Genomic DNA, 12,888 nt, shown 5'->3' on the forward strand with positions numbered 1-12,888 from the left:
TTGTTTGTGTTTCAAAATGTTTTTCCCTTGAGAAAAATGCATTGGATTAATCCGTTCCTCCAAGTGTCACCATCATAAACATGCAAAAGTTTATGCAGTGTTTTGAAGTAAGCTTGCATTGTCAGCTGTCGTGCAAGTGTAAAAATATGTCAGGTGCTGTTTAAAAAAAAAAAAAAACTTTTTTGGTGGGGCCGTTCAACTTTGTGTGATGAACACAAACAGACAGGGAGGATAATGTCTCTGCATTTTTTTTTTTGTACTTTAATGGTTGATATTAAATTATTGCCAACAGAGCCACATTGCAATGAGCAGCCAGGATTCATGCTTCCATAATCAAGTCAAGTCAACAGTATTTATAGAGCACTTTCGAACAGCCATCGCTGCATGCAAAGTGCTGTTCATGGAGCGACTTAACATACACAATAAACAGTAAGACGAATCGGTAATAAAGGGGGTGGAAAGCACCAAGCAGTAAAATCAAGGACAAATCATGCCGAGTCGAACGCCAAAGAATACAAGTGAGTTTTGAGGAGGGCTTTAAAGATGGGCAGCGAGGAGGCTTGCCGAATGTTCAGTGGGAGGTCATTCCAGAGAGAGGGACCAGCAACAGAAAAGGCTCGATCCCCTCTGAGCCTCAGTTTAGTTCTTGGTACGTCTAGCAAAGACTGGTCCACAGACCTGAGGCGCCGGGCAGGTGTGTAGGGGCGGATGAGCTCAGAGAGGTAAGGTGGCGCGAGATTATTTAGAGATTTGAAAACAAAGAGGAGGATCTTGAAAATAACTCTAAAATGAATGGGGAGCCAGTGAAGGGATGCCAGAGTGGGAGTTATATGCTCCCTCTTACGAGTTACGAGTACATAATGTGTTATTAACTTTCATTGAGTTTTATAGCCATCATCACACTTTTTCTCGTAGCCATCACTGCTCCACTAACTCTAGGGGTGCCCCCAAAAAATGCCCCAAAAAGACAAGGAAAAAGCAAAACACGCTTAGCAAGTACGGTCTTTCAATGCTCAGTTCGGTTCCATGACTTTGATTTCAGGAGTTGCATTTCAGTTTGAATTTGAGCAGCCTGTAACATTCCTTCGATAAGCATATTTGGAAAGTCTTGACAATGTGGTAGAGTTTGCCGGAATGGCTTTGACAACCCCGTATTTTTTATTTGAATGTCAAATGTTTTTTGGTGCTTTTGTTTGCAGAATGACATTGGAGGTCAGAGGAGTTTGGTCAACAAGTGGAGCACGTTCCAAAAGGCTCGTTTGGTGTGCTCAGTCCCAGGACCAGATGGCCTGCAGACACACTTTGACCAATTGCGTGAGTACAATGAGTCATAAAACCTCACATGTGCAGTCAAACTAAAATACGTCACGTTTGTCGCAGTAACGGCCTTGGTCGCCCTCATCTCATAGAATTATTTTTAAGTGGATGTTTTGTTGAGGAGTATGAGGAATGATGAGCAACAAGTTTTTACTGGTGAAAAAAATGTGCCTCAGCCCAGCCTTTGGTGTATCGGAATAGCTCTGCTGTTACCACGGTGATCAACAGCCGTGTCGGTCACCTTGGTCGGCCAATGTGCCTCTGCCTTAGTAACCATGGCAACTGACCTCAACAGTTCGTAGCTGTGGTTTTGTTCATTATCAGAAGTGTCGTCTGGGGGTGTGGGGGGGTTGCGTGTGTGGTTTGGAGCATTTCTATGGTGATGTGTCTTCACCCAGACTTGGCTTGATATGCAGGATGGTTCCCTCAGTCTGTGGTTTCAGCAAAACGGCAACAATTTGCTGGAGTCGTCTTATAGAATGTGAAAGACAAACCTGGCATTGATCACACATTGGACTTTTAATGAGACATGCCATTGCATTCATTTTTATATCAAACCAGGAGAACAAAAGTCAATAATTCAACACCCCCCCCCCCCCCCCCGAAATGTAATTGGAAACGTTAAAAAGTGGAATCATATTTTATATTTGAACGGGTATGTGAAAGACCATTGATGAACTCCATAAGAGGTTCGTGTGGCGTGAACAAGCATAGACAGGGTGGGCCAAAAGTTGGAAAACTAACTATTTAAGATGCAGTAACGGATGGGAACGAATTTGAGCTAAGACCAAAGAAAGTGCAAGTATAAAAGCTAGTCGGCTTTTTTGTCACAAAATTCCCATATGCGCCGGGAGCACGGCAGCTCCGTCTGCCAGAACGCCTAGAGAAGCATAGCGCGGTCGACCAAATTCACAAAGAGATGAAACTAGACTTGCCTTGGCACGAAAATGAATATAAATCCATTTTGACGCCGAGCATGGTTTACTTTCTTTCACCAAATTGTCAGGCGCGCCGTGAGCGTGGCAGCTCCGTCCGCTGGAATGCCTGGCGAGGCGCAACGCGATTGCAAAAGCGATAAACTTGACCTGCCGCGTTTAAAAAAAAAAAAAAAAAAGATGCACCCGTTTTTACTCATGCCTGTCTATGAGGTCCCATGGCCTTGCAATTTAATTATTGCAGGCACGCAGTGGGGCAACCTTTCCTTTTTATCCACACACACGAATGTCGAGTGAATGAATCAAGAGGAGTGGAGATTTAATCGTCCGTAAATAGAATTCCATCAAGTGTTCTCAATGTCTTTGTGGAAACTGCCTTTTACAGTAACCGGTGTCTGCCAGCAAAATGCCTTTCGCCACAAATCAGGCTTGATTCAATTTCTTCAAGAAATAAAGAAACTCTACTTTATAACAACCACAACAAATTGACCCTCACTTTCAACGTTCTACATACTTGTCACTGTATCCCTTCTGGATTCAAAGTTCACTCTCACGCCATAAATCATGGACTGCGGGAACTGCATACATATTTTCAATGTCGATATTTCATTCTACAGACACTGTAGAGACACGCAGAGAGAAAACATGGAAATTCGGAGTGTGTGGAGACAGGACCGGTTTCTTATCTGCTGTTTTTGTTAACAGAGGACGCACAAAGTAAACTTCAGGACCCTTATGTTTGTTGAAAACTCAACGTGCCTACACACACACACACACACACACACACACACACACACACACTTACCATCTGAATGAGCATGTGTGTACATTAAAACATTGAATAAATCACGCACCATGTCTGTTTCCTGCACATGGTCGGATCCTTATGTGGGCACACTCGCCTCACAAGAAATGTCAATGCTAACACTCAAAATCACACAAGTGCATTCAAATTTCAAACCTCGGAAAGCATTAATATTTCGTCCTGGCAGACCCGTGGCTCTGTTTGACACATCTGATAAAAATGTTGTGGAAATTTGTTTGTGAACAACACAAACATGACAAACACTTGTAAAAACCGCAAAGACCCTACACGGGGGGATTAAGCCATCGGGTTAAGAATGCTGTCAGTGCTTTGTTTATGCCACGCTTAGCCACACAGAAACACTACAAATTCCATGAAGCCCGGAGGCATCTGCTGGTCCCTCATGGTGGGGTGGGGGGAACAGCGGTTAGCACCTGGCTATATGCGTGATTGTGTGAGCTTGTGAGGTGGTCAGGTGACGCCAAGTGACCTCCTTCAGAAGCATTCCCATAACCCTTCACTTCAGGGGTCAAGGCCATTTCCATGTATGTAGGCCATGGGGACCAGGCTGGCTTTTGAACCTCCAAGTGTATGTCTCAACCCAATGTTTAAAGACTTTTGCAGAACTTCTGGATTGTTTAGAGTCCAACATGTGACTCGGGTCATATTTGGCCGTGAATCTCAACAGGCGCCACTGGGTTTATGTGTCAAACTCATCTAATGCAGGACTGTTTACACGGTCTTCGGAATAGACGCGGCGCTGCTGCTCGTAGAACATCATTTGGATGAATGGGATGAATATTGGGATGAATAACATCAATCTTATTGCGAAATTCGTTGTTTGTCGATCTGTGCCCTGCGATTGGCTGGCAACCATTTCAGGGTGCAGTCCATCGACTGCCGGATGAACTCTGAATATAATAGAGCTCCACAAATGAACTGATTCAAAAATGGGGGGAAAAAAATCATTTTAAACAGTCATTAAAAATAGTCATTCGCAATTATAACGTTAATATACAGGTATCAAACTTGAGGCCTATGGGCCAGATGTGGGCCGTCACATCATTTTAAGTGGCCCGCAAAAGCAAATCAAAGATAACAACTTCCATGAGGCTTGCAAAAATCTGTACCAAATTTTCATATGTAATCAATGAAATATTTACATTTTCTGTTACTTAAACAATAATGGAATAAAACGTGACTCTGGACTTCTTGATATAGTTTCAGTCGTCACGGCCATCCAAGGGAAACTGTAATTAAAATGTGGCACACGACAAAAATGAGTTTGACACCCCTGCCTTAATGCATACTAGGACGATACCGTTGGCTTTCATTTTAAGTGATCACCACCACCACCAACCCCCCCCCCCACCCCCCCCCCCTACCCACCCATGGGACAAGATTGCGGTACGTCATTCTGAAATCATACTGCATGCACTCACTTGTTTCCACTCATGTGCTTGCGAGTGTTGATGCAACACGTGGAAAGAGAGAGTCAAACGTCCACTGAACCGTAAACACAGACAGTCGGGTGTGTTTACTGTTTTATGTCTTGTAGATGACATTCTCGCTGCTTTTTTTTTTTTTTGGACTGAAACGCCTTCTGGTAAGTGTTACCAGACACGTGAAATCCACTCAGCTATTGTCTGCTGTTTTTGCGAAGAAGTAATATGTGGCTCTGAAGTTGTGATCCAAATAAAAAAAATAGCGAGCGTGTGTTTGAAGAAGAACTCCGACCTTATGTGACTAACACAAAAATGACACAGCCATTTTTTGGGGGGGGGGGGGGGGGGGACTCACAAATTATACTTTTCTTTTGGGTAATCAAAGGGACATTAAACCCGAAGCTTTGCAGCATCGTTCACGAAATGGGGCCACTGTTCTGCAGGTTTGAGATGTGTCTCTCCCGCTACACTCCTGATTCAAGTGACCAGGATCGTTTGCAGGCTTCTTCCCCGCTTGGTGATCAGCTGATTATTTGAATCAAGTGAATTGCAGGAAGGACACATCTAAAACAGGAAGAACAGTGGCCCTCGAGGAACGGAGTTGGACGGCACGGTGACCGACTGGTTAGCGGGTCCGCTTCAGAGTGCAGAGGTGTAGGGTTCGATTCCGGCTCCGGCCTCCTTGTGTAGAGTTTGCATGTTCTCCTTGTGCCTGTGTGGGTTTTCTCCGGGTACTTCGGTTTCCTCCCGCATTCCAAACACTTGCATGGCAGGTAAATGAAATGCTCTAAATTGTCCCTAAGTGTGACTGCGAATGGTTGTTCATCTATGTGTGGCCTGCGATTGGCTCGCAACCGGTTCAGGGTGTCCCCCACCTACTGCCCGAAGACAGCTGGGATAGGCTCCAGCGCGCCCCGTGACCCTAGTGAGGATAAAGCGGTTCAGAATATGGATGGATGGAAATTTGTAACGGTTTTGAGATATTATACCCAAGAAAAAACGTTGCTCTCATGCAACTTCCATACCAGAAACGTTCAAAAAATAATAAGTGACTATCTATATATATACTGCGCGTGGTCCCGCACGCGGTCTGTCCTTCCGTCTGTCCCTTTTCAAAACGTACCTACTTCACCGCGCCGCTGCGCGCCGCCACTGCGCCGCTCAGGCAGTGGCTCACTACGATCGCGCGGGCATCTTAGCGAAAAAATGTTGTCTACCCACAAGCATTGCAATGAAATTGTTAGTTATTTAGTAGAGCTAAACATCTCTTTATTTTCGCGATAAGCAATGAAGATGAACAAAAAGTTGAACCAAGCAACAACACTTTTGTGGGCCGAAGGCCCACCTTACCAGCCTTCCGCAGGAACTAGCTGATGAGCCGGCCGGAGGGCGGCGAACCAGCTAGTGTATTCATAATCAAATTTTTAGGTAACCTTACTTTTCCATTGCTATGAGTATTCTTTCTCTAAAAAGACGATGCATTTAAAAAATTGCGCAAAATCAAGGGTAAACTTTTATCCATTGTTAATTTAACCCTTTCAGGGACAGCGTTTACTCCAGTGGACAGTTCATCATGTGACAGGGTGCATGCAAGGGTTAAAACACCTTCACTGTGATGAAATATGTCATTTAATTTCCACCCAGAACATACAAAGAGAGAAAGAAAAGGGCTCAAGAAGGAGAAATAGGCAAAAGAGGCCATGCGATGAAAAATTGATTTACATGTATGACTCATCCTGCAGAACACCAACACTGTCAGATTACTCTGTCAAGTATTGTTTAATACTCTCTTACCTCACTCCATACTCCATAAAGTGGGCATGAAAAGATGCTTTGTTATAACAAGGAAGATGGATTGCGTTTGAGGCCTCCGTTCAGCTTCTCCGATCCATCATCGCTTGTGTGAATTGTAGGAAGAGTTTTTGCAAAGGCAACACAGAACGATAGAGCGGTGGAACGCGGCAGCTTGCCAGAAAACGACGGGGAGGAAAAGGGGCTTCAAAGGAGGTGAAGAGGGGAAACAATGAAGCAGGACAAGAGGGAGAGGGTGGAGGTTCAAGCGCGGGGTGTCGACCAGACCAGAGGAGGAAGGAACAGCGGGAGATGTGCCAAAGCTGAAGCTTGAGTTGGAGGTTCGCGAGGGAGCAGGAGGCAGCTAAAGAGGAGAGCCAGAAGGTGATGAAGGGAGTTGAGCCTGCTATCTCCTCCACACAGAGCTGATTATGGAGCCGGTCAAAGGTATAATCTAACATAAAATGAGAAGGGGAGGGAAGGATGATGAAGGCACGGTCGAAGGAGGGAGGAGATCAATAAATCCAGAAAACGTTTTACATGTTTTGTCCCAAAGATAGAGGAGGAGGATGAAACCAGAGGCAAGGACCGGCGATGGCGCCACCCTGGGCAGAGGATATCTTTAACCCCCTCAAACAAGACTCGCATGTGAAATGAAGCAGAAAGGCTGTGAGGGGGGGATGGCGATGCAGGGGTATCCAGGGTTAATTGTCATGACTTGGAACACACACTAATGAGGATCAAGGAGGAGAACAACACAGAGGTGCTGGGGCGACATGAACTTTTTATGAGGTGCTGTGTAGGACAAATCTACAACACAACATTGTGCAGACTGTGTGTCCTCATGAATACATTGGTGTCGAAACATTTTCACCTTTGGATATTACTTCTCGTTCAAAAAATATTTTCATATTTTACACATAAAAAAAAACTTTTTAACTACCGTATTTTCCACACTATAAGGCTCTTCGGAGTATAATGCGCACCTTCAATGAATGTCCTATTTTAAAACTGTTTTCACATATTGGGTGCACCGCATTATAAGGCACATAGAATAGAAGCTACAATGGTGGCTGCGGTTGCGCCAGGCATCCACTAGATGGAGCCACGCTAAAGGGAATACAGCACAATACATTCATTCATTCATTCATCTTCCGAGCCGCTTAATCCTCACTAGGGTCGCGGGGGGTGCTGGAGCCCTATCCCAGCTGTCTTCGGGCAGTAGGCGGGGGACACCCTGAATCGGTTGCCAGCCAATCGCAGGGCACACAGAAACGAACAACCATTCACACCTAGGGACAATTTAGAGTGTTCAATCAGCCTGCCATGCATGTTTTTGGAATGTGGGAGGAAACCGGAGCACCCGGAGAAAACCCACGCAGGCCCGGGGAGAACATGCAAACTCCACACAGGGAGGCCGGAGCTGGAATCGAACCCGGTACCTCTGCACTGTGAAGCCGACGCAGCACAATACACTACAGCTTTATTTAGATAACTCTTTCACAACCGCTGCAGCTGTAACAAAGCGCTTTCCAGAATATTTAAAAGAATACGTCCAAGAAATCACAATACCGATCCATATATAAGGTGCATCGGATTGTAAGGCGCACTGTTTTAGAAAAAATTGAATGCTTTTACGTGCGCCTTTATAGTCTTGGTTTTCTTTGGACAGTATTTAAGAGTGAACAGTGATCATCAAGACAGTGAAAGTATTCTTTCTTGAAAAAAAAGGCACTATATGCCTGGAAATTCACTGTGATATCAAGTGTTCTCCTATCATATATCACAAAACTTTGTTCTATTTTTTTGTTGGTGAAAGTCAGAACAACAAACCAACGGATCAAACAGCCTCGTCTTAGCATTAGCGTCCTTGTAAGGTGGCAGAAAGCTTGTTGAAGACATCAAGTAGATGAAGTCAGCTATGGCCGGAGGGCACAAAAATGTATCAGACCAAAACCAAAAAAATATATCCAAAAATGGAGCAATCGAAGGAATAAGGCCAATAGCCTGAAGGACTAAAGGAGCAGACGAGATGGAAGTGAGCTATTGATGGGGCTAGAAGACAATGAAAGTGTGGCCACAAAGGTGACAAAGGGAAGTTTTGTATGTTGGCATTCATGGTGACTGGGTGGGAGGGAGGCGGAATTGGGGTTCCTGCCTTGGGGGCAAAGGCGAGACAATTAGGATGAGGAGGAGGAGGAGGAAAATAGGCTTGAGACAGCAGGTCTACAGGCTAGACAACACTATCTTCCCTGAGGGGGGAACTGGCTTTTTTGTTTGTATGTGTGTAGGGAAGAAGACACAAGAACAATTCTCCAGGGAAAATAGGCCAGACAGACAGACAGACAGACAGACAGATGGATGGGGAAGATAGAATGATTAAAACAGCGGCAAGGAGGGAGGGATGGAAGACAAGGGCGGGATATGCGGGTTCGCAGTGAAAGTGAGAAAGAAAGAAAACGAGAGCAGCCCGGAGGGGGTCCTGAGAAAGCCCAGGTGGATTTGAGCAGAAAGGGATGGGGGCTCGGCACCTGGTCGGAAGATAAAGAGACTGGAAAAAAAGAAGGACACACACTGAGACAAAGGAACTCCCAAGTGAGGGTGTCAGACGGCTGTCATATTAAAAAAATAAAATAGAATCACCTGTCATAATAATAAGAATGGTATATTTGCGGAAGCTCTAAGAAAAAGCATTTTGCCAAATTATAAACACTTTCCAGTAAATGTTTGATTGTGGTTGAAGTATGTGTTGGTGTAAAACGGCACTCCAACAGACTGGCGACGTTTTCTGACATTTTAGTATCTTCTTATGTAGCATATAGCTAATAGGCCCGCACCTTTGCGCCAAATGTTCAATCGATTTTAAAAACGTTCAGTGTTTTGTGCTCCGAGGATTCGAAATGGTCAGAGTATAGCCTGTATTTTTTTTAATTTTTATTTGACCAAGAGCGCCCGAATTATAATCCTTATATTGTTTTGTATTCATAAAAAGTGCAAACAATTTGAAATGGTTTTGCTAGCTATTATTGATTCATATGACTGACGATTCCCGAAAAGCATGTTCTTGTATAAACCGGTCCGTGGCACTCAAAAAAAAAAAAAAAAAAAAGACGTTTGGTCCTGCTGCTATATTTAACTTGACATCTTTTTTTTCCTCCTGAATTCTAGCCGATGAAAATTCCACAGAGTTTGATCAACTATAAATGCCCAATTATCTTTGTAAGTGAAGATTTTGGAGTCAAGCTGTAATTCCAGATGTCTTACAATTGTTCAGGTGGGCTTGAAAAATGCCACCAGCACGTGTCCAAAGATTTTCAGTTTTCTGCCTCATTGATAATAACCTCGTTGGACCCTCCACTGGTCGTAAAGCAAAATCCCCTTATTTTATTTGTGAACGTATTTCTTTTTGAGGAATGTCTGTGCGTTTGCTTCGCTTTCCCTCCTGCGTGAAGGAGGTCATGTTCCCGGTACATTTGCTGAAGTTAAATAATAAATCATCAGGATGGGGGCCGAAGGTAGAAATCAGGCAGAGCGGCACTAAATCAGACCTGATTTAAACTAGTCACACTCTGATAAAAGTACTTTTTTTTTTTTTTGACAGGCTGAACTGTAAACAAGAGAAATATCTTCATTAACGTCAGGGAGAAAAATGCGTTGTGTATGTGTCTTCTTAAATGTGGACTTTTTTTTTTAATGTAGAGCTTGGACTGCTGTGTTTATTTTTCACACCGGCCTCTCATTGTGCACAGTCCCATCAAATGTAATTTTCCAGCAAAGCATCACAAAAACAGTGTACCATAACCTCTATAAACCCTCTGGAAATACACTCACATCATGCATGCATGCATCATGATTTGACTTTTATTTATTTTTATTTTTTTTTGCAACATTTACTCTCCAAAAAAGGGGATCAAAGATGAATGCAAGACTCTAGTGTCACCCAACTTCCCCTGAGACTGTCATCGCTTATGCTTAAAGTTCAGAAAGTGGTATTCTCTTTCCTTTTACACTTTGGTGATAAAGTCAGACTTTTATGAATGTTAAGGCCTCCAGCTCCATCATTACAATTATTGTTGTTTTTTGTTTGTTTGTTTTTAAATGAACCATTCATTCATTCATCTTCCGAGCCGCTTGATCCTCACTAGGGTCGCGGGGGTGCTGGAGCCTATCCCAGCTGTCTTTGGGTAGTAGGCGGGGGACACCCTGAATCGGTTGCCAGCCAATCGCAGGGCACACAGAAACGAACAACCATTCGCACTCACACTCACACCTAGGGACAATTTAGAGTGTTCAATCAGCCTGCCATGCATATTTTTGGAATGTGGGAGGAAACCGGAGCACCCGGAGAAAACCCACGCAGGCCCGGGGATAACATGCAAGCTCCACACAGGGAGGCCGGAGCTGGAATCGAACCCGGTACCTCTGCACTGTGAAGCCGACGTGCTAACCACTGGACTACCGGGCCGCCCTTAAATGAACCAATTATATTTAAACTTGTATAACAGTTTAAAATGGTTAAATGTTACTTAAAACATTGTTGGCGATGGTGTCTGACAGATTTTTTAATAGAAAAATTGGAGGTGAACCAATGTCCCAGCAAATTGTTTTTTTATTTTTATTTTTATGTAAAATGGGACTTTCACAGTCCAATTTTTATCAGCAAGATACACTGTTCATCAATTCCTAGATTCACAACACGTGAGTGGTGTTATAGCAATAACATAAACTGGAATAGGAATAAATCAAATAAAAAAAAAAAAAGAATTAATTAATGTTTTGGTTTCCCAAATATTTTGGCAGAATTTATGATAAATGATTTAGTAGCTAGTTGTCTTCCATGTTTGAGGGAGCGTAATTTTTATTTATTTTTTCATTTCGCACTTTAATTACCTGCACTGCAGTGGTTAACTTTTCATGGTAACTCCCATACTAAAGTTTCTGACGTTTTACGAGCAAATGTTCCCTCTCTATGTTTGAGTGTGTGAATGCGTGCGTCTGTTTTAAGATGAGATTAACTTTCATCCAGGGACCGATGGGTCCACGGAGGCCACCTGAAGCAGAAGGAACGTCAGGAATGTGGGAAGTAGCAAGACGCTTTTTTTTTGTCTCCCATCAGAGGAAGGGAGAGAATAGGGGAGCAGAGTCGAGGAGGGTGGGGTACGAACAGAATTTTCACTCTCGAGTGCTGCATGGGTCCCTGCATTCTTTGCATTTTAGCTCTGCCTCTGTAACAAAGATGTGCTTTCAGAAGGGATTTTCAAAATGATTCCTTACCTTACGATAGCACAAGCGCTATATCACCACATCGCCAGATGACCACAGCAAAGCAGACTCAAAACATTATCAGCTTCAATGACAATACATCATATTTTTTTTGGGTCATGATGTGAATTGTAAAGGTTTTTTGTTTTTTTTTTTGCTTGTAGTCTAACACGTGCAGATATTTTGTTATCTAATGCAATAAAGCGCAAAGCAATAGCAACTGCGATAAAAGCACAAAATATGTCACTCTGTCAAACGCAAGGCCCGGGGGCCAGATCTGGCCCGTCACATGATTTTATATGGCCCGCGAAAATAAATCAAAGATGTCAACTTTCATGATGCCTGCTAAAATCTCTACCAAAATGTAAAATTCTCATTTGTAATAAATAAGAAAGATACTGTAAGCATTTTCATGTTAACAAACCCCTCATTTCAGTAACTTAAATAATAGGTGAATAAACCGTTATTCTTGACTTCTTTATATACTTTGCATCATAACGGCCCGCGAAGGGAAACTGCAACTAAAATCTGGCCCGCGAAAAAAATGAGCTTGACACCCCTGAAATATGTGATCTCCATTTACCCTATTACATGGGCTGGGGCCACAATATTTCATCAGCTCTACCAGGAAGCCACATAAGACTGCACTTATTAACGAGACATATGAAAAAAAAGGGCAATTTTAAACTCTTTCAGGGACAGCGGTTACAACAGTGGACAGCTTATCGTGTGATCAGGTTGCAGTTTGCGCGAAAGGGTTAATATGGACACATTTCTAATATGATGGGCCCTATTTTCATGCCCAGCGCAAGTCTTGAACAAAATGCAGTCTAACTGGGTGAATGGGTGGAGTTTTATTTTGGTATTTTCATAGGTAGGTAGAAAAGAACAGGGGCACGCAGTCCTTGACGTTGCAGAAGCAGAAATAGACGAGTTGGTGTTCATACAGAAGATTGAAGCACACAGCGTACTTTTAGAAGGAACCGCAAGCCGGCTCACGCTTGCGGATGATGTAAAGTTGACGAAGACCGTCAAAGATTAATGGGCACTTCCAAGATCGCCTTCCACCCGATTGTTCGTGTCCGCGTTTAACAATTCTGCCTCCTAATAGTGCTCTTCATTATTCTCTCAACACAGAGGACGTCTTCATCCTCCATGGCAAAGACAAGAAGAATCCACTCATCTATGGCCTGTTTACCACTTCAAGGTAGCACTCAACACTGTTTTGTAATTGTGTTGCGTGCCGTGCTGTTAAATGCCAGCATGATGGTGGGTGGGAGTCGGCAAGAAATCACGCTGCGAGGCGAGATCTGAGATTACACAGTGTGGAGGG

The 12,888-nt window shown here is 43.6% G+C and overlaps 1 protein-coding gene across 2 annotated transcripts in view; it reads left to right on the plus strand.

Annotated features, from left to right (window-relative positions):
• sema3h (sema domain, immunoglobulin domain (Ig), short basic domain, secreted, (semaphorin) 3H) overlaps nt 1–12,888 on the plus strand; it is a 62,268-nt gene that overhangs the window by 35,115 nt on the left and 14,265 nt on the right. For both annotated transcript variants that reach the window (XM_052057356.1, XM_052057355.1), the window contains exons 8-9: nt 1,200–1,314; nt 12,693–12,762. In XM_052057356.1, the coding sequence (XP_051913316.1) occupies nt 1,200–1,314; nt 12,693–12,762 (185 nt within the window). The remainder of the gene's footprint in view (nt 1–1,199; nt 1,315–12,692; nt 12,763–12,888) is intronic.

Source organism: Hippocampus zosterae, chromosome 2, assembly GCF_025434085.1.
Source record: "Hippocampus zosterae strain Florida chromosome 2, ASM2543408v3, whole genome shotgun sequence".
NCBI lineage: Eukaryota > Metazoa > Chordata > Actinopteri > Syngnathiformes > Syngnathidae > Hippocampus > Hippocampus zosterae.